General features: G+C 38.0%; 2 protein-coding genes across 5 annotated transcripts; one reads left to right on the top strand and one right to left on the bottom strand.

Moving 5' to 3' along the window:
• Nucleotides 1-4,799: 4,799 nt before the first annotated feature.
• On the bottom strand, nt 4,800-12,744 carry LOC131314188 (KH domain-containing protein At4g18375-like). Of its 2 annotated transcripts, XM_058342689.1 has the most exons (9): nt 12,632-12,744; nt 11,046-11,678; nt 9,468-9,950; nt 8,410-8,649; nt 8,065-8,331; nt 5,983-6,038; nt 5,804-5,900; nt 5,241-5,375; nt 4,800-5,153 (listed from the first exon to the last, which is right to left on the bottom strand). In XM_058342689.1, the coding sequence occupies exons 2-8, from the start codon at nt 11,652-11,654 to the stop codon at nt 5,244-5,246; spliced, it is 1,884 nt and encodes a 627-aa protein (XP_058198672.1). In that variant the 5' UTR covers nt 11,655-11,678; nt 12,632-12,744; the 3' UTR covers nt 4,800-5,153; nt 5,241-5,243. The 2 variants fall into 2 exon arrangements, with proteins under 2 accessions (XP_058198672.1, XP_058198671.1); XM_058342688.1 differs by having other exon boundaries at nt 4,800-5,375.
• A 1,843-nt stretch (nt 12,745-14,587) lies between these two features.
• Nucleotides 14,588-18,449, top strand: LOC131314192 (uncharacterized). 3 transcript variants are annotated; one of them, XR_009196324.1, is made up of 4 exons: nt 14,588-14,841; nt 17,319-17,403; nt 17,493-17,544; nt 18,104-18,449. XR_009196324.1 is itself a non-coding variant. In XM_058342692.1 (2 exons), exon 2 carries the CDS (start codon nt 15,621-15,623, stop codon nt 16,104-16,106), a length of 486 nt encoding a protein of 161 aa, XP_058198675.1. In that variant the 5' UTR covers nt 14,607-14,841; nt 15,601-15,620; the 3' UTR covers nt 16,107-16,801. The 3 variants fall into 3 exon arrangements, 1 of the variants encoding a protein (XP_058198675.1); XR_009196323.1 differs by having other exon boundaries at nt 17,490-17,544; nt 18,104-18,440; XM_058342692.1 differs by lacking the exons at nt 17,319-17,403; nt 17,493-17,544; nt 18,104-18,449 and adding an exon at nt 15,601-16,801 and having other exon boundaries at nt 14,607-14,841.
• The last annotated feature ends 18 nt before the right edge of the window (nt 18,450-18,467 follow it).

Here is an 18,467-nt window from a genome sequence, read left to right as displayed (position 1 = left end):
TTTGAATTTTTTTCGCATTTTTTAGTTTTGCGCCAAACTTTTATAGGTTATTGATCTCAACGAGAAGAATCGTGAAAAGTGTTTTTTTTTTTTTTTACTTTTACCCAAGTATTTTGATAAATAATCACTTTTTAGCCCAAAAAAATTGATTTTTTGGACTAAAAAGTGGTTATTCAATTTTTTGTTCCTCCCCCTATGGTTGAGTAAACAAAGAACCTTGCAAAAAAAAAAGAGGAAGAACCTTGCATTCTTTTCCAAATTTAAGAACACATCTGATTTTTTTTTTGGAAAGATTAAGAGAGTGGTGGATTTGTGATATAGGCTATAGGAATAGAAAGACAAAAAAAATCGGTGTTGTTTTGATAGATAACATTAGGAAGAATACCATATATTCGATATATTTTTGCCGAAAAAAAAAACATAATGGAGGGAAGTGAATGGCGGAAAACAAAAGGGGAGAGAGAGATTGTGTGAAATTGTAGTGGACCTTTTATTTTGGTTATGGACTAGAAGTAACCATTGTGAACCTCAACATTGTTAAGTTTAGCAATCTCTTAAGTGAATAATCAAAAGCTGATGTGTCAACTTTTGGTTATCCATTTTTAATTATACCACTGTGGATGGCCTAAGAGCATCCGCAATGAGAATAATCAAAATCAATAATCAAAATGTGTCACGTTAGCATTTGATTATCCATTAAGTTCATAATCAAACTTAACAACATTTACCTCCATATTGGTTATTGTTGCATCCCTATAAAAAAAAACCCCCACAATACGCAATGCACCTATGTCCAATAGCAAACGAGTTCCAATCACGCACCCGACCACACCAAATTATTCGTCTCGATGAGACGATTCTAATGTGGGGTATTTTTTAGTTATTGAGTTTAGTTAGTGGGTTTGATTATTGGTAAAAGTTGTTAAGTTTGGTTATGGAATGAGTCGAATTTGGTTATTTGCTAAAAGACTTGTAACTTTGCTTATTACAATGTGAGGTGTTTTTTTAGCATTGTTGTTAAGTTTGCTTATCCATATCAATTTGATTATTACAATGGGGATGCTTTAAGTCCTCATCTTGGTTGATTTGAATCATTAAGGCCCCGTTCCGGAACTCAATATAAGTACTTATTTTTTAAGAAGGTAATTTCAATCTCAAAAATAATGTGTTTACGCAAATAATTTTTCTACCAATATGGATCTAGTTTGAGATCTTTTATACGGTGCAAAAAAAATTTAAAAATTATTTTCCATTTACATTATTTTTGAATTTGAATATGTGAAATAAGTACTTATTTTTTAAAAAGGTGTTCTGGAACGGAGCCTAAATTGCCATCTTTTTTTTTTTGATCCGCACCTAAATTGCCATCTTGAAACTTGAAAAATCCAACATTACCCTTATTTGTACCTAAACCCTACAATCACTCTCTCTCCATTTAGGAAAAAAATTCAGAATAGCCCCCAAACTTTGACCTCAATGTCTAATAGACACCCAAATTTTCTTATTCTTCAATTTTACTCCGAAACTATTAATTTGTTAGGAAATTAGACTCCTGCCGTGTAAATCCATCAAATCAATGATGAATTGTGCTGAGGTATACTAACAACTCCGTCAAAACAAACATGTGGCTCTTTATTTTCGACACATGGCGCCACATGTATACTAATAGTCCACCCCTTTTGACTTAAAATAAGCCTATACAAAACAAAAAGGGAAAAGAAAAGATGGGGGAAATAAATAACTAAAATATAAAACATGAAACAATACTGCATCTCTCTCTTGCCCCTCTTGGCTCCTCCCACCATTTCTCCCCCTTCTCTCTTCGATGTGTTTACCAAAATTAGGTGTGTTTAATCTTTAATTTTTTTTTTTTCGAGCAAACCAAATCATCCCAATATTATATCAAACCCAACCAAAACATACACAGTACAATAAGGGGACACTACCGGTCCCAAAATACAAAACTAACAAAAGAAAATAAAATAAAAACAGAAAGAAAAACAGGAAAAAAAAAAAAAACCCCGCATTTAATTTGTTTCTTGGATGTGGTTTAGTTTCGTTTTCTTTCAGTTGAATGAGTTTTTCCCCAAACAAGGCCAAGTTACCTTCCAATGGCCCTGCTAACAGAGAAACTAATCCAATTCAGCAAAATCTGTCTTTAATTTGTTGGATTTACACGGTAGGAGTCTAATTGACTAACGGAGCAATAATTTAGGTGTAAAATTAAAATTTGAGAATGTTTAGGTGTGTATTAGACATTGAGGTCAAAATTAAGGGGTATTTTGAAATTTTCCCCTCCATTTAATACCTCAGCTTCTATTTTCAATGGAAATTGATATTCATACTCCATTTTTTTATATTCGCAATCCCTTTTCTTTTTTTGTCTTTTAACAAAAAAAAAATCACACTTTCAATACTAAAAAACAAAAAAAGGAGTGTATCAATTTTCGATTATGACAAATCCACTAAAAATTGTTCAGTTCAATCGGTTGATTCGGTTAAAATTTTCATCCCTACTCTTAAGTGATAAACAATGCAATACACAAACTTCCATTTCGCTTACTTTGGTTTAAAAAAACAAATTTGAAGAGTGATTCCTAATGGTGCCAAGAAAGGCAATACTTTTTTCCCCGTCCGTCCATTAGCATTTTGGTGCACGTTGGACTGTCTTACATTAACACATAAACTAAGAAACACTTCCACCACAAAATGATACAAAAAAATTAATAAACAGAGTGATCATGTTTTCCTTGATAAGTGGCAATTTGCCCGTCATAATGTTAACATCTCTCATATTCTACATAGCTCATTACATTGAACCATCCCCTTGAATATATCCTCATATGCGAATACACACACACAAAAAAAAAACCCTACAAAATTGTCTTCTTTTGTTTCCTTACATTGGAGACCTTAGCCTGGGGAGGACAAGATTCAAAATTGCCTTTTAACACAAAATAAATACACCTTCAAACCTTAATACTGCATCACTCAACATCGAGCCTAAATTTAGACATAAGAAAACTAGAAATCAATGAAACCCAAGAGACCAAAAATGCTCTATGCAAATCCGATACACCAGTACACCAAATCAAGCTTCACAATCGGTTTTCCAAAAGATGCCGATGATACTACCTCATCCATAAACCACTACACGGGCTAATAAGTTAAGCAAAGGTAAATGGAAAACCCAGAGAGAGAACCACCAAACATTGTTAGTATACCAAAGCAACGTTTTGCCAGGCACCCACCTAAAATGATTAACTGCTACAGGCACAGTCACCAAGGAAACAAGGGCAACATGAAGCTGCAGGAAGCAATAGAAGGATTCTGAAGTAGATCGAAACAGAATAAGGTGGTGCCTGCACCATTATCATTTGATGTCGTAGGTGAAAACAGTTTGCTCTCGCCCGCAAACAAAGCCTACATGCCTAAGTAGACTTACACTACCAACTGGAGACGTAATTCCATGAAGTATGGGGTAAGGAAACAACTAATTTTTCTAATTGCTGTTCGCTATGAAATGGAATGTGATGAGAGTTAAATTTAGAGATACTATTCGTATTATGGTAGGTCATACAATGGTAAAAAGAATCAGTGTACTCTGCACAAGAGAATCATCCAGAATAAGGAACCTTCAGCTAAAGGCAGCAAGCAGATTACACACAAAAAAAACCCTCCATAATCTCATATTCGCACTTGGCAACAGACATTCACGATTGAAGGTCCATCGCAGTTCAACAGACTTAAGAGAGAGCCATTGGATGAAGCAGTAAAATCGAGATAGGTTGTTCCCTTATCTAAGGATGGACCTAAATAATGACAGCAACGAAACAGTTTCCTAAAACGCAGGAAACAGAGCAGATACGAGTCTAGAGTACAGATACATCGATAGGTCACCATGACAAGATACATTGGTCATAGATTAGTCCATCTGAAACTGTATATGCAGTTTGCAGAACCACTTGATGTGCACAAAATACCAAACAAAAATAGGAAAGGTGGGTATTATTCTATATTATCAAATAATTAAGAAACTCAAGGAGAAGCAGCAGCATATCCTTGGTACCCAGGAATTGTTTTCATAACAAATGGCTCGAGAACAACGTAAGAACATTATGATAGCAAAAGATTTATGGAACTGAGCTATACGACAGGCATTAATGGCCCGTCTTTCAAAATACATGGGTAGTGACCGTAAACAACTGCCATTGTTGTTTCTAAGCAAAAATATGACATTTTTTCTGAAGCTAGAAGGCACCAGTGAGGTAACCTCAGACAAAATAAACAAGTAATAACAGATGGAAAGTTCCTTAGCAGAAGATGGTTGCAACTAAGTAAATGATTGTTGTGGCAGTGAAGGTTAGCACGAACATAAGACAGATTCAAAATGATAGCTCCAAAGCATTGAATGGTTTCTAAAGTGAGAAGCACGAATCAAATTTTGTATGAGGTACACGATCATATCTGTAGTAGTAAAAGTTGACATGGAATCCAAGGCAGGCAAAGTATCAACTGCTATTTGAAGAAATTGTTATTCTCAGGACATACGTCTTAGCTGTCGATTCTTCGTATAAACAGGTGGGAAAAGGGGGAAAAGTCACTGGCTTTGAATACGTGATTCAGTAACATTAAATACAGAACTTACGGAATTAGAGACATTGAGGTCCCTTGCTTTATAAGATTTCAGCTAAGTCAGTGGAAGAAAAGGAGTTAATAACCAAATTCATTCTGTTGTACACCACAGAGAAAGAAAATTATCCTGAAGAAGCTGGAACACGAGGATCACATGGAAAAAGTAAGTGAAAGTAGAAACATCCATTCACTGAGTTTTAAAATTACGGCCATTGTTGAAGGCACTCCAGCACGAACATCAACTTTATAGAGAACCAATATTTGAGATAAGATGAAAGACATAGTAACCAACGATAAGAACAAATAAAATACAGCAAAAGGAGGGAGTATATCCTATATAAGTTCTAAGACTGCCGCAGATCATGAATAGAGTAACAGCACAGACAGGAGTCACAGAACCTATATCACGTAGAATGAGCACGCAATGAATCTTCCTGCAAAATCTTTGTAGGCTTTGCAATGGAAGAAACAGAAGTCTAACAGACAACCTAGAAATAAAGGTCTTTCCCGGACAAGACCTAAAGGAAGAAGAGAGTAAACATTCTTAGGGGAACGCTCCAAGAAAAAACCAAAATTCACGATTGAATACAAAGACGCATCCTCACAGGTTAGGTGGCCATTATAAATGCCTGAATCAAGTTTTCAGCAGCACGCTTCTGCTCGGGTGTGCCGGATATTAGAGCCACACGATCACCCCGGGAAGATTTGGATTCAGAGATCTCTACAACTGCTCCAGATATCTGGAAGAGAAAAAAGTTCAAGTCAGAATGTCATTTGATCAAAATCTTGAGTTCAAGGTGAGACATGGAGGCTTATGCTCACAAGTCACAGCCTTCGGCAATTATCTCAGATTGTGGTATACTGGAGAGTTGAAGAGGACAAAAGTATTGGCATCAAACAAGAAAAGGGCTGAGGCATTTATAGGGTCCGATGCATAACTTTATGGCCTAAATCAACCAATTTTTTTGATAAGTAAACCTCTCCTTGTTAATGTTAATGCAAGACCATCAGATTGAATAGAATTTGTATCCCTAGGGGACACCCTGCGGCCTAGGAGGCACAAATTCAAGTCTCCAAAACTTAGCAATTGAAATAAGAAACTGTATGGCATCTTCCTTGAGAATTACTTATCAAAGCAGAAATACGAGACGAAGAAAAGAGGGCCTACCTTGCGAATGTTTCCTATGTTCGCCCCACCTTTGCCCATCACTTTACCCACTGCATGTCCAGGAACCACCATCTCAAGGGTTGATGGAGGCGGCAATCTGTGCACATGACATGAATAAGGACATGGATCAAATCATTGATGTAAAATCAAGTAAAAAATTGTGGGCTCAAAATACTGACCCTCCATACAGCTTGGATGAGTACGAAGGCAAAGAGCCATAGCCATCATCCCCCACCTAATCAGGAAAAAAAACTCACATAAAAACCAGAATTGGCATGATAGGATTTCAAAAACAAAATCCAGTGAACAAAAAAAGTGAAAAGAAAAGGATAGCACAAATACAGGACACAGAGCAGATAAGACATGGTCGAAAGAATACACTATCATCTTAAAACTTGACAACAAGGGAGAACGGGGAAGTTGATGAAATAACATCCAATATGTTGCATCAAACTAAGTTAGTAGTTAAGAAACACTTAAAACTGTACCACTAAGTTGTCCCTTAGTTGCAGGAACCATCAACTATGCCCACGTTTTCGATGGAAACGCGTTTCCGTGTTCCCGTCGAAGGAAACTCCAAGAAACTCGTCCCAATGACGACGGGAACTCGTTCCTTACCTATACGGGAACTTACACCCAAAAAACAGTTGAGAGACTTACGATTCAAGCTGCAATTGGTACATTTAAAGTTGTTTTGTTCTTGTTGGTGTGCACATTTGATATTAACGTTCTAGAGTTATACTAATGCCTTTAACTTTTACGCCTACTTAATATGCACAAGAGCTCTATTGTGTAATCATGTGCTACAATAAAAATGTTGAAATATAACTAGAAACTTATAATTTTAATAGTAAAATTTTATGTGGTAGAATAATATTTTTATATTGACATTTAACAATATAAAATTTCAAAATATATTTATAATTTTAATAATTTTTCCTAACCGCTCCCAATGGCGCTCCCACACTTCTATGATCATCCGCTCCCCTGTCCCCGCTCCTGCTTCGTGTAACTAAGAGTTGTCCATAAAACATAAAGAAATGAGACTTATTCCGAAGAATCAAAAAAGAGAAGATAAGGAAGAGATAATCTTGCAGACGCTTGGACGCAGTGCACCTTATAATTAATAGGTTATAGTGCATCGACCGGTTGAAGAGTTACAAACTACAGTACAAGGCCCTTGATTAGCTCCAAAAACGTAAATACCATCCTTAACTTGAGGAAAAACCAAAACATGCCACCACGAATCCATTTCTATCATAGCTGTCCTCCAGTATTCAAATCCTAATTCAACAGTTGTATTAGTTTAGTGATGACTCATATATGTCATCACACTAAGCATTTAATGAACTCCAAGAACTCACGCTTCGACATAGACAACATATAGTCGGTGCCGTACCCTGCTCTCTCTAAGTATATTTATCTTAAAAGTTAAAAGCCCTAAACCAAACCAAGCCTTGTGTCCCAGTCACTTGGGGTCGGCTACATGAATCTTTTTCCTCCATTGAGCTTTGTCAAGGGTATTGAAATCCCAAAACTTTGGGGGTTCAACCATATTGTTAAAAATAATTCAAACTTGCCACACAATAAAGGTTACAGGATTCATGTCTTCCAGACAATCAAGAATACTGACCAGACAGGCAGGGAGAAATTAAATTAAATTTTATACAAGCTCAATCAAAGAAACATGCTTATGTACAGTTTTCCAGACTTGCGCGGTATACATAAAGAGATGTTCTCCCCAGGAAATCCTACAAGGCAAGAAAAAGCATGCCAAGCGCTCCTTTTCTTCCTGACAAGTTGTGTGAGCTCCTCTTGATTATGTTACAAACTCATCGCGTTGAGTTTAAAACGTGCTATTATAGCCACACATTGGTCGCCTATTAGTTAACATAGGACAATGTAATAAGGTCCGTATGATCATAAAAGCGCAGCAATAAATTCTGAAACATATAAAATTTAGGAAAATGTTGAAACAGGAAAATTCAGAACTATCACAAATTCACAGTTCAGGGAATTTGACAATAATAATAATCAATACCGAACATCCACCAAAAGGTTCAAAGAAATCCCTCCCCAGTCACCACAGCTATATTACCAAAAAGAAAAATGAGCACCTCCTTAACTGCAGAAAAAAAATATCACTAGAAATACAAATCCAGAAATGTAGAAAAAATATCAGGACACCGACGACAATAAAGTGAAAAAACAACAAAAATACCAAGACGCCCATAGCAATAAAGGGCAAAACACTGGCATACCGGTAGAGATCCATATCCGTAGAGACTGCTTGAAGAACGCATGCCCAACCCACTCCCAGCTTCATCTCTCTGCTCATAACCCACTGGAGCAACAGGGGGGACACTAGGCAAAACTGAGTGTGCTGAAAAGCCAGTGCCACCAGAGTAGTAAGAATCAGCACCAGCAGACTGGTTATGACCACGTTCCCTATCTTTTAAGACATCATCTCGAAGCCTCAGAACAATCTGTACAAGTGCATCCCTCACACTCCCAACTTTCCCGACAACCTACATGTGAACAGTAAAACAGATTATAAAGAACTGCTAATTAAGACAACAAAACCATGAAGATAGCTTGAAACTGACCTCAACAAGTTCATCATTGGCATCAGCACACTTGGGCTTCTCACCTTTGGAGATATGGACATCAGCCTTAGTTCTCTTCCTAATCTCATTTACGATTGAACCACTTTTTCCAATAATACAGCCAATAACTTTAGATGGAACAAGAAGCCGGATAGTGACGTCGTCATCATCTTCATCATTTATCTTACCTTGCAGCAACAGAACAGCTTCAACAGCTATGGATTTCAAATCGTCTGTTGACTGCCAAAAAAATGAAGACGTGGAAAAACTGAAAATGGAAACAAGGAATATCCACGATAGACAAACTTTGACATGAGTCACATGATTTGGCATCAGAAAACCGGATGTGAATCAGAAATGGTATGGGTGCCGTTACTTACAGTCATAATGATAAGCATTGAAGGGGTGACAAAAAATGTTTAAAGAATGGGAAAATGCTGTTTTGCATTAGACAACCAATATTTTTTAGAAACACGAGCTCTTTTACCAGTAAGGTAAAGAAGTTGTGAAAAGTTGACAACCTCCGTCAACGTGTTGAACACCGTTAGAAGCACACTTGCCTTTTACAGGAACATGTACACTACTGAAAACCCCGAATACCAGTTCACAGTACGCGCAAAAGTATATGTCTGCTTTTCCTTTGAGTTGTGCTATATGTACCGACCATGGGGAGGGAAATTGTACCGACGGCCGTCTCCGGCCACCGGACGGCCGATCCGAGCCGTCCAAAAATTCTAAAAAAAAAACCGATGGGGCCACTGCGGGAATCAACAGCATCCGAGATGTGTAGGGTGCTTGATCTGAGCACCTGCCATCTGGTGGCCGGAGACGGCCCGCCGGCGGCCGGCTGTATGATTTCCCTCCCCCACGGTCGGTACTCATAGCTTTTCTGTTTTCCTTTCATGTTTTACTTTTCCCTGTTGACTCGTTCTTTAACTTTCACTTCTACTTTAACAGAGGATTGGGCATCTTGGATTCAGTGTCCTGCTACCACCGTTTAAGTGCAAATACAAGAAAAAAGATTGAATGTACAAGTGAAGCACAAAGAAAAGGCACACCTCTGTTGAGGTGACAGTGATGATACATTCGCCACGATTCGCTTTTGTATCGTCTACATCAACACAAGCACCGCTGGCCTGCCTCACACTTTTAATGGAACTCCCTCCCTTGCCAATTACGCGGCCAATCGTGTTAGAGGGACACAGAACTCTTACAACTAATTCCCCTGATCTAGATGTTCCACCATAACCAGAAACTAAAGGAAGGGCATTTGAATAAACAGGCCAAGTACTCCCTGCATCAGGGTAGCCTTGCAGTTCCGGTATACCTGCTGCACCTAGCATAGGAGGAACAGATCGGGGATCTACACCCGTATAGAGCCCACCGGAAGGGAAAATAGGAACATCTGAAGGGATAATAATGTTTGGAAGAGCTTCAGGCACGTTAGTGTCAAGAGGAATCTCTTCCTTTGGACCGAACTTGTACATAATTGCTGAAATTGCGAACAACGCTTTCTTCACTGCATCTGGATCACCAGTTATCTATTTCCAAAGGAAAAGAAAGTCTCTTAAGGCAAATGAATATAACAAAAACACAACAGTACAAATGTGATATTAAACAACACGCCTATGTTGCAAACACAACTGTACATGAGCAACATGACAGGAATGTAAGCACATACTAAGGAAATTTCATTTAAGTTACTCATCACTAAGGGAACCTCCAACCATTTGAGCTGGTGTATTTTGTCGGACAAAGTAATTGCCCACGGCTATATAGGCATCCGTGCAGCTAAGTCTCTAGAATTTTGTCCATTTTACATTTCAGCTAAAACTTTTTTTTATCAGCAGTCTTGAACTTTAGTCTAAAAACAAACAAAATCTTTCTTGATCCCGCTTTGTTTGATGTGGGTCTTATGGCATGAGAGAAATTTGAGAGTTTTTGATGGGGTGGAAAAACCTCTAGCTAGGATAAAATCTTTCTTGGTGAATAGCTTGTAAAGTTGGGACAAGAGAGATTGTTTTCCATCCCTTGAGCAATTTCTAGACTGGTTTGCGCTTTTCCATTCCGGTGGCAATGTATAGGGCCTTTTTGTTTTGTGGCCTTATTTTGTATATGGTGGCATTCCCTAAATGCCTTATCTCTAATATAATTATACTTATCAAAAAAAAAAAACTTTAGTCTAAAAAACAAGGAGGTAATGTTTCTTGTTTTGAACCATTTGGGCGGTTGGGTATTCCTGGGCCAAACCATAGGTATCGTCTAATTTTTTAAAGATCTACTAGAAAATCCCCAACTCTTACAGAAGCTTTTCCACTCAGAGATATATCCAATATCTCCGTGTTCCAGTTTGCGATGTCCTTTCAAAAAATATCCATTTGGATTGACTTGCATTTTACACCAAACGTAAGATTGAATGAAAAAAATGTCCAGGGAAAGAAAGAGAAAGGAGCAGCAGTTTTGATTCTTATGATACAAACAGCTGGTTGCACAAAAAAACAGACGCATATGTAAGTGTTCTATACTTAAAATGGACCTGTCCAAATTCGGCAGTCTACTTTTCAAGCCCATAACATTAACATCAACCAAAACACACATCTATGACCACATAAATTTAAATTCAACAAATTACTAACCACAAGAAAGTTGTCGAACTCCATTGCACAAGAATGAATGGGGTCACTAGCATCCTTTGGAGTAACCTTAATGTTTGCCCTTGTTTTGCTCCTCAATCTCTTTATAGTTGCCCCAGACTTCCCAATAATATTTGCGGACTGGCTAGAAGGAACAAGAATTTTGCACTCTTCCTTGTCTTTCCACTTCTTATCAGAATCTCCAAAGGAATCAATCGCCTCCGCAATAGCGTTGTGCACTTTGATAAGCGCATCTTGGGCGGGGCAAAGTGGCTCGCCGTCATCAAATTCCTCGTCGATTTCCACATTATCTTTGTCCCTGACATAGCAATAGATAGTTATAACTCTATCCTTTGCCCCCGGGAACGGATCCACAACCTTAACCCGGGCCCTTGTCTCCTGCCGTATCGAGTTTATCACTTTCCCACTCTTTCCAATCACACTACCAATGAACCCATCAGGGCACAGTATCCTGTAAACAATCAGTTCATCGTCACCCGCTTTCTCGTCTCTGTCTCTGTCTCTGTCTCTATCATTTACCCGCCTCTTCTGATGTTTGCTATCGCCGTCGCGTTCCCTCCTGGGACGTGATCGCTTCCCATTCTCGCCCATTCTTCTATATCTATCGCTTAAGTCCTACAGAAACCAAAATAAGATTCAACCCACACGATTAAAACCAATTTAAACTCTCCTTCAGTTTCTTAGGGAAATCGATGGGAAAAAAAAGAAAAAGAAACACCACTCTTTCACTTTCTTGCTTAGGTACAAGGAAAATTTTAAAATAAGTTAAATGAGCTGACAATAATAATAAGTGTGTGAATATGTATTGAAGGGTATAAAAAATACATAAAAATATGTGTTTTTCTTGACTTGTACTTATCGTCGTCAGCTCAGTGAGCTGATAATAGCAAGACCGTTCTTTACTTTGATTGTTTTACTTCAAAATCTTAGAATTGAACATGAAAAGAACAAAGCAAAAAAAGAAGACTTCATACAAACTAACAGTGTAAAAGACAAATAAAGAACAACGAACGAAGCAAACAAATGCAATACACAACAAATGAAGCAAACAAACGCAATTTCGAAAACCTAGTCGATAGTTGACCGAAAAGAACCCCAAGATGCACACGTCTACGAATAGAAAGGGAATGACGTATATTGGAACCTGATATGGAATAGAATGATTGAAAGTTGGAACCCTAGGTAACTAGCGTACCTGATAGGGGTGTGCACGGGTCGGACTGGTCGGGTTCGGCCCCGACCCCGCCCCGACTGGTCGGTTATCGCTTTTTTTTTGGACCCGAACCGAAGGAGGGGGGGATACCTGGCCGTGTAACCGATTTTTTTGGTAGGGTCGGGCGGGTCCAACCAAAACCGAAGTAAACTATATGAATTCGTTACCTTTTTGGTCGGGTTGGTCGGGTCGGGTAAGAAAAAACAGCCCCCCCCCCCGAGCCCCGAACCGAAAACTGATTTTTTTGAAAACATATACCCGTAACCCGACCGAACCACATGTTCGGCCCCGCCCGAAACCCTTCGGGTTGGGTCGGGTTCGTCGGTTCTCAGTTTTTTTTGCACACCCCTAGTACCTGAGAAGAAGAAGAAGAGCCAATTGACTGAAAACTCTAGGGTTTTACGGAGAGTTTGAAAGAGGGAATTGATTCCTCCTTATAAGATTGCGGAAGCAAACGTAGTACGAGAGTACGAGAGGTTTATATATACATACACACACACACCACGGATCCAATGAGGGATCCCTTACCGGTTTATCGTGCGGACCTCTCATTTCTCGAGCAAATTTCAATGATCTGAGCCGCTCAAAGTGTGCAGAACGTGATTTTAAGAGTATCCGCGAGAAATCAGCAAAAAAAATGATCGGAAAGGGCTTGATTTGAGCAGTTTTTTACTGAACCGTTCAATGAAAATTGCTCCGATCGAGCCCTCTTTGGTCATTTTTTTTGCTGATTTCTCATGGGTACCCTTAAAATCACGTTCTGATCACTTTGAGCAGTTCGGATCATCGAAATTTGATCGGAAAAGCGAGGTCTACACGGTAAAACCGTGCGGGATCCCTCATTGGATAAGGACTGTATATTATATATATATATATATATATATATATATATATATATATATATATATATATATATATATAAAAGTATCTATGGCTTGGGATAACCCAACAGGGTTTTGGTTTGTTTTTTTAAGAGAAAATTACATTGAACCCCCCTTAGGTTTCTACTAATTACATATGTCTCCCCTCAAGTCTCCGAAAGAGTAACTGACAACAAAAATGTTAATGGAAAACCTAGTTTTACTATTTTACCCTCGAACATGTTTTTCTGAAAGTTCAAATTTTACGATAAATTTTCATTGATTAATCATTTTCGATAAATTTTCATATATTGATCATTACATATTTGAGTTTTCCATCTATAATAATAGGGATAATACAAAAACATTCGTCAAAATTTTCATTGATCAATTATTTTCTTAAAAAATTAGAACCCTTAGGTTAATTTAACCCATTGTACAAATACATACGTGATTTAGATCATTACATATATTGTATAGCATTCGTTTTGATAAACATTTTATTTAAAATAAATTTATATTTCGATAAGTTATCAATAGAAGTAAAGAATTTATGATCAAAATATTTATAAGAATTTATTAAAGATAAAAATAAATTAAAACAAAGATATATTTTTAATTAATTTTTTCTTTTATAATTTTGAAAATCAATTCACACTTTTTTATCGTTTTTATTTCTTCCATTGAGACGAAGTTAAAATCTTAAATGTTTTGGTTGAAAGATAAAGAATACTCACTACTAATAAAAAAAAAAACCCATTGAACAAAAAATATAAATTAAGTTATTCTAAACTCCACCGAATCCCAGCATAAAAAATCTCGTAAAATTTGAACTTACAGAAAAACATGTTCGAGGGTAAAATAGTAAAACTAGGTTTTCCGTTAACGTTTTTGTTGTCAGTTACTCTTTCGGAGACTTGAGGGGAGACATCTAATTAGTAGAAACCTAAGGGGGGTTCAATGTAATTTACTCTTCAGAAAAATAACCCGAAACCCGGTTGGGTTATCCCAAGCCCTAGATACTGATATATACATCAACCTCTCATACTCTCGTACTACGTTTGCTTCCGCAATCTTACAAGGAGGAATCAATTCTCTCTTCCAATCTTTCCGTAAAACCCTAGAATTTTCAGTCAATCGGCTCTTCTTCTTCTTCTCAAGTACGCTCGTTATCTAGGGTTCCAACTTTCAATCATTCTATTCCATATTAGGTTCCAATCTATGTTATTCTCTCTATTCATAGACGTATGCATCTTGGGGTTCTTTTCAGTCAACTATCGACTAGGGTTTCAAAATTGCGTTTGTTTGCTTCATTTTTTTGTGTATTGCGTTTGTTTGCTTCGTTCGTTGTTCTTTATTTATCTTTTACCCGGTTAGTTTTTTGCTGTGTTCTTTTCATGTTCAATTCTAAAATTTCCTTCCTATCTCCTCTCCTCCTAATCTCTCTCCTCCTCCTAAATAAAAAGAACCGGTTTCCAAAGGACAATTTTCAATTTCGAACCAATTTGCCCTTTAATTTCTGGTATTTTACAGAATAACCATCGATTCCTCCGGAAATCCTTGAATCGGTTTTATACGCTACTCCTATAATTCAACTCTCACCCACGCCCGTACCCAACCCCATCGTCTTCTCCGTCCGCCATCGCCGCCGAACATCACCACTCCGTCTGTCGTCGTCGATCTCCCTCTGCTGGGTTTTCCGGTCGTAAGTCTCTCTCATCTCCCCCCCTCTCTCTCTCTCTCTCTCTCTCTCTCTCTCTCTCTCTCTCTCTACGTTAGCAATAACTGTTGTATAAATGGGATTCGTTTCTTTTTGTAGATAATCAGTTGGTTGTTTTGAACTAAGAAGAAGTAGGGTTTGCTTTAGACCTTTTTCTTAATCTGATTGTGCTTCCCTAACAGTATTTGTTGAAATTTTGGTTCATCTTAGATTTTTTCTCTCTGTTTTTCAGTTTGAGATGAAACTGTTGTGTAGATGGGATTTAGTTCTCTAGATGTATTGTTAGTTGGTTGTTTTGAATTGGCTGGCTTGTGAATTTGGACAATCAATAACGTAGTTGCCAATAAAAAGTAATAATCAATAACGTAGTTCAAATGGGTCTATTTTGGTTTGGTCTATCAATTTTTTGTTGCTTGATTGGTCTTGACTGGACCGCTTAAGGGAGAGAATCGGTTACCCGTTCGGTTCGGGGAATACTCGAACCCTGTTTGGTTCAGGTATGGGAGAAGTCCCCTCCCCCGTCCGGTTATCGGGGTGGATTCGGCTAGGGTAGTCATATCGGGTACGAAAATGCCCATATCCGCCCAATTCGCCCCGTTGCCATTTCTATACATATAAAACCATCGATTCCTCCGCAACTCTTGCAACTGTGTTTCGAACGAACCCTTTTAATTTCTTCACAAAAAAATTGCACCTGATCAACTATTGCACGGAAATTGTTTCCCCTCCAATCTGGAAAAGCAGCTTTGAAAATTGATTCAACGATGAGGACAATTTCATCATCAGTGTTCACCATGTTGTCTCCACCCATTATGCCTCATCTTCAAAGGTGTTCGTTGTTTGGTTTCAAAGGGAGACAACCCATCAGTACCACAATCGATGCCCTTTCCAACAACGGCGCCGTTTCTCGTGGCGCGGCTTCGTGTAATGCAGTTGAAGATGCTCACAGGCGAAGAAGTAGTCTTGAATCGCTGTTTTGTTATGATAATAAGGCTATACTGGAGGAGATAATTGAGACGCCAGTAGGTTTATCTTTAGCAAAGAAAGTAAATGGAGATAACCCCAGTTGCCCTGATTGCCAAGCCAAAGGGGCTGTCCTTTGCCGCACTTGCTCTGGTTCTGGCTTATGTGTTGACTCTATATTGGAAAGCCAGGGCATCGTTGTCAAAGTCCGATGCTTAGGTTGTGGTGGAATTGGTAATATTTTGTGTTTAGAATGCGGTGGCCGTGGTCATGTTGATCTTAAATGATTTCCAAGGTCGTGGAGTTAGTGGGACGATTATTTCCACAGTGGCCTAGGTCATCTCAGCCCGTATTGGACTTAACTGAGTTTTGAGAAAGCATTAAGGAATTCTCAGCAACTGCAGCCCCCTTGTTGTTTGATTTCTGCTTTCTTGCTCAATCAGTCCACATTTGCAGTATTTCCCTTATTTAACTTGTAATTTTTCTTGTTCTTGTTTGCTTTGTATTTAGTATTTGGGTCTGTGCTCAGTTATTTCATGTGTTGACTCTTTTATACATCTATGAAGCTCTTTTTTTTATGCAAAAAAGAAAAAAAGAGCATCCACACCAGTCTTCCTTAATTTTGAACTAAATTTGGGAGAAAAACTTACTTTTCATCATAAGCAAGTCACTTTTTCAAATGTCTTCTACATCTCTATAATAAAACAGCACATTTTATTTTCCTAAAGTGTGTATGTGTCACTCTCTTATTGGTTGAGATGGTCTCTATAAATCTTGGCCATTTATTTGCTCCTTCTCATCTAAAGAGCAGACCCAAGTCATCCAATACGTTTCAACCGTGGAGATTCACGCGTACAAATCTGTTTATCCTGAAACAGGATCATGCTTTCAAATTTCAAATCAAAACCCACGGCCACGAGTAATAAAATAATTTATTTGCTCTCTCTCTCTCTCTCTATCCCTCTCTCAAACCCCCCCTTCTCCCTTGGTCTCCCATGGAACCCATAGCACCACGGTACCATCTTCAGGTTTTCCGAACTAAATCCTTACATTTAGTTCTGTTTGGATGAGGGAAGGCAACTCTGTTCCATCAATTGTCCAGGTACATATACCGTTAATATTGAATGTTGTTCGAATTTTCTTTTATGGGTTTCCTTCTCTGACTTATATTTCTAAATTCTAATTGTGTCAGGCTACAGTGTCAGGAATTAGGGTGAACTTTGGAATGCCTAGTTTGTTTAGGAGAAGAAGATTCAGTGAGCTTGAGAAAGATGGTTGTCATTCTAACATTCAGCTAACATAAAGCACAGAATTGAATTGGACTGGGATATTTGTTTCTATATCCAGATTTTGAGATATGTTAATGTGCTCTGATTTCATATTTGTTTCTACTTACCTTGTGAGAGATTATCAAAAGTTGAACTGCTTACAAAGATGTAGAATGTTCTCTACTCTACTGTAACACTAATAGGGACTTCCTTGGATGCTAACCATGTTAGGTAACATTCAATATTCATTTCTGGTGAAGAGCTCTCAAAGAAGCAAGCTGCTCAAGAATCTACAATGAGGAAATTGAGGGCACAGGTATGCAACCTGGTCTATTGACTTTCTCATTGGTTATCTGTTTCTGTAACCACTTTCGCTAATTTATTGCAAATCGTGTTTTGTAGAAGCTAGATTAGAGAGCTTGAAGAGGAGAAGAAAGGACTTACTACAAAGCTACAGGTAAATTTGTTATATCAATATGCCTTCTTTCAAGCTATTAATTTGTGCCATGGAATTATTGAACAGAAAATGTTGGTTCTGTCTTTTTGTACTGTGAATGATGTGTAGTGTGTACACTTACTGCATTGGTCATTTATGCACTCAGCTTCCCTTGTCAAAAAAAAAAAAAAATGTAGTAGAATTGATCGTCTCTATATTTGCTTTGCTTGGCCAAAAAGTTGCCATGTAAGGCTCCGAATGCTTGTCATTACCCATGTAAAAACTTGCCATTCAAAATTTAGCTGAACATTTCCATCGAGAACTTTGAATGTCGTACCTGTGTCTTTCGAGTTTGATAACCCCCTTCGGTAAGTGGAGAGACACATGCTAACTTGAATTGTTGATTCCTAATTGGTATTTTATCTCATTATTTACTCCATTCCAAAGTTGGTCGTTATGCTTTGATGAAATTTGTTTGTATGTAAGGCTCATCCCGGTTGAAACATCCAACCTTGGTATTACGTCACTCTTTTTTCTTTCTGAAAACATAATTGGTGCCATGTCCTTGTTCCACGTCTAGGTAGAGGAGAATAAAGTAGATAGTATAAAGAGTGATAACGCAGCAACTGAGAAATTGCTCCAAGAAACAATAGAAAAACACCAAGCAGAACTTGCAGCTCAAAAAGAATTCTATACAAATGCATTGAATGCAGCCAAGGAAGCTGAAGCGTTGGCAGAGGCACGGGCCAATAATGAACCACTACTCCACAACACTGTGTGCAATCGGTTTGTTGGTTAATTGTTCTTCTTCTTGTTTAAACTCTACAGTTAACACCAACAAAATACTACCCCAAACCATAAAATGTTTTCTTCAACGGGCATAACATTTGTGCCTTGCACGAAGGAAAACCTAGTCCTAAATAAAAAGAACCGGTTTTGTGAGG

Source organism: Rhododendron vialii, chromosome 13a (genome assembly GCF_030253575.1).
Source record: "Rhododendron vialii isolate Sample 1 chromosome 13a, ASM3025357v1".
NCBI lineage: Eukaryota > Viridiplantae > Streptophyta > Magnoliopsida > Ericales > Ericaceae > Rhododendron > Rhododendron vialii.
This window is presented reverse-complemented; position numbering and strand designations above follow the sequence as displayed.

Excerpts from the sequence above, each read along its gene's own strand:
- LOC131314192 (XM_058342692.1), top strand. The coding sequence starts at position 15,621 with ATGAGGACAATTTCATCATCAGTGTTCACCATGTTGTCTCCACCCATT.
- LOC131314188 (XM_058342688.1), bottom strand. The coding sequence starts at position 11,654 with ATGGGCGAGAATGGGAAGCGATCACGTCCCAGGAGGGAACGCGACGGC. Across the intron at positions 9,951-11,045 it reads AGTTCGACAACTTTCTTGTG|ATAACTGGTGATCCAGATGC; the intron begins GTTAGTAATTTG and ends CTTTGGAAATAG. Across the intron at positions 6,039-8,064 it reads ACGGATATGGATCTCTACCG|GTGGGGGATGATGGCTATGG; the intron begins GTATGCCAGTGT and ends TTTCCTGATTAG.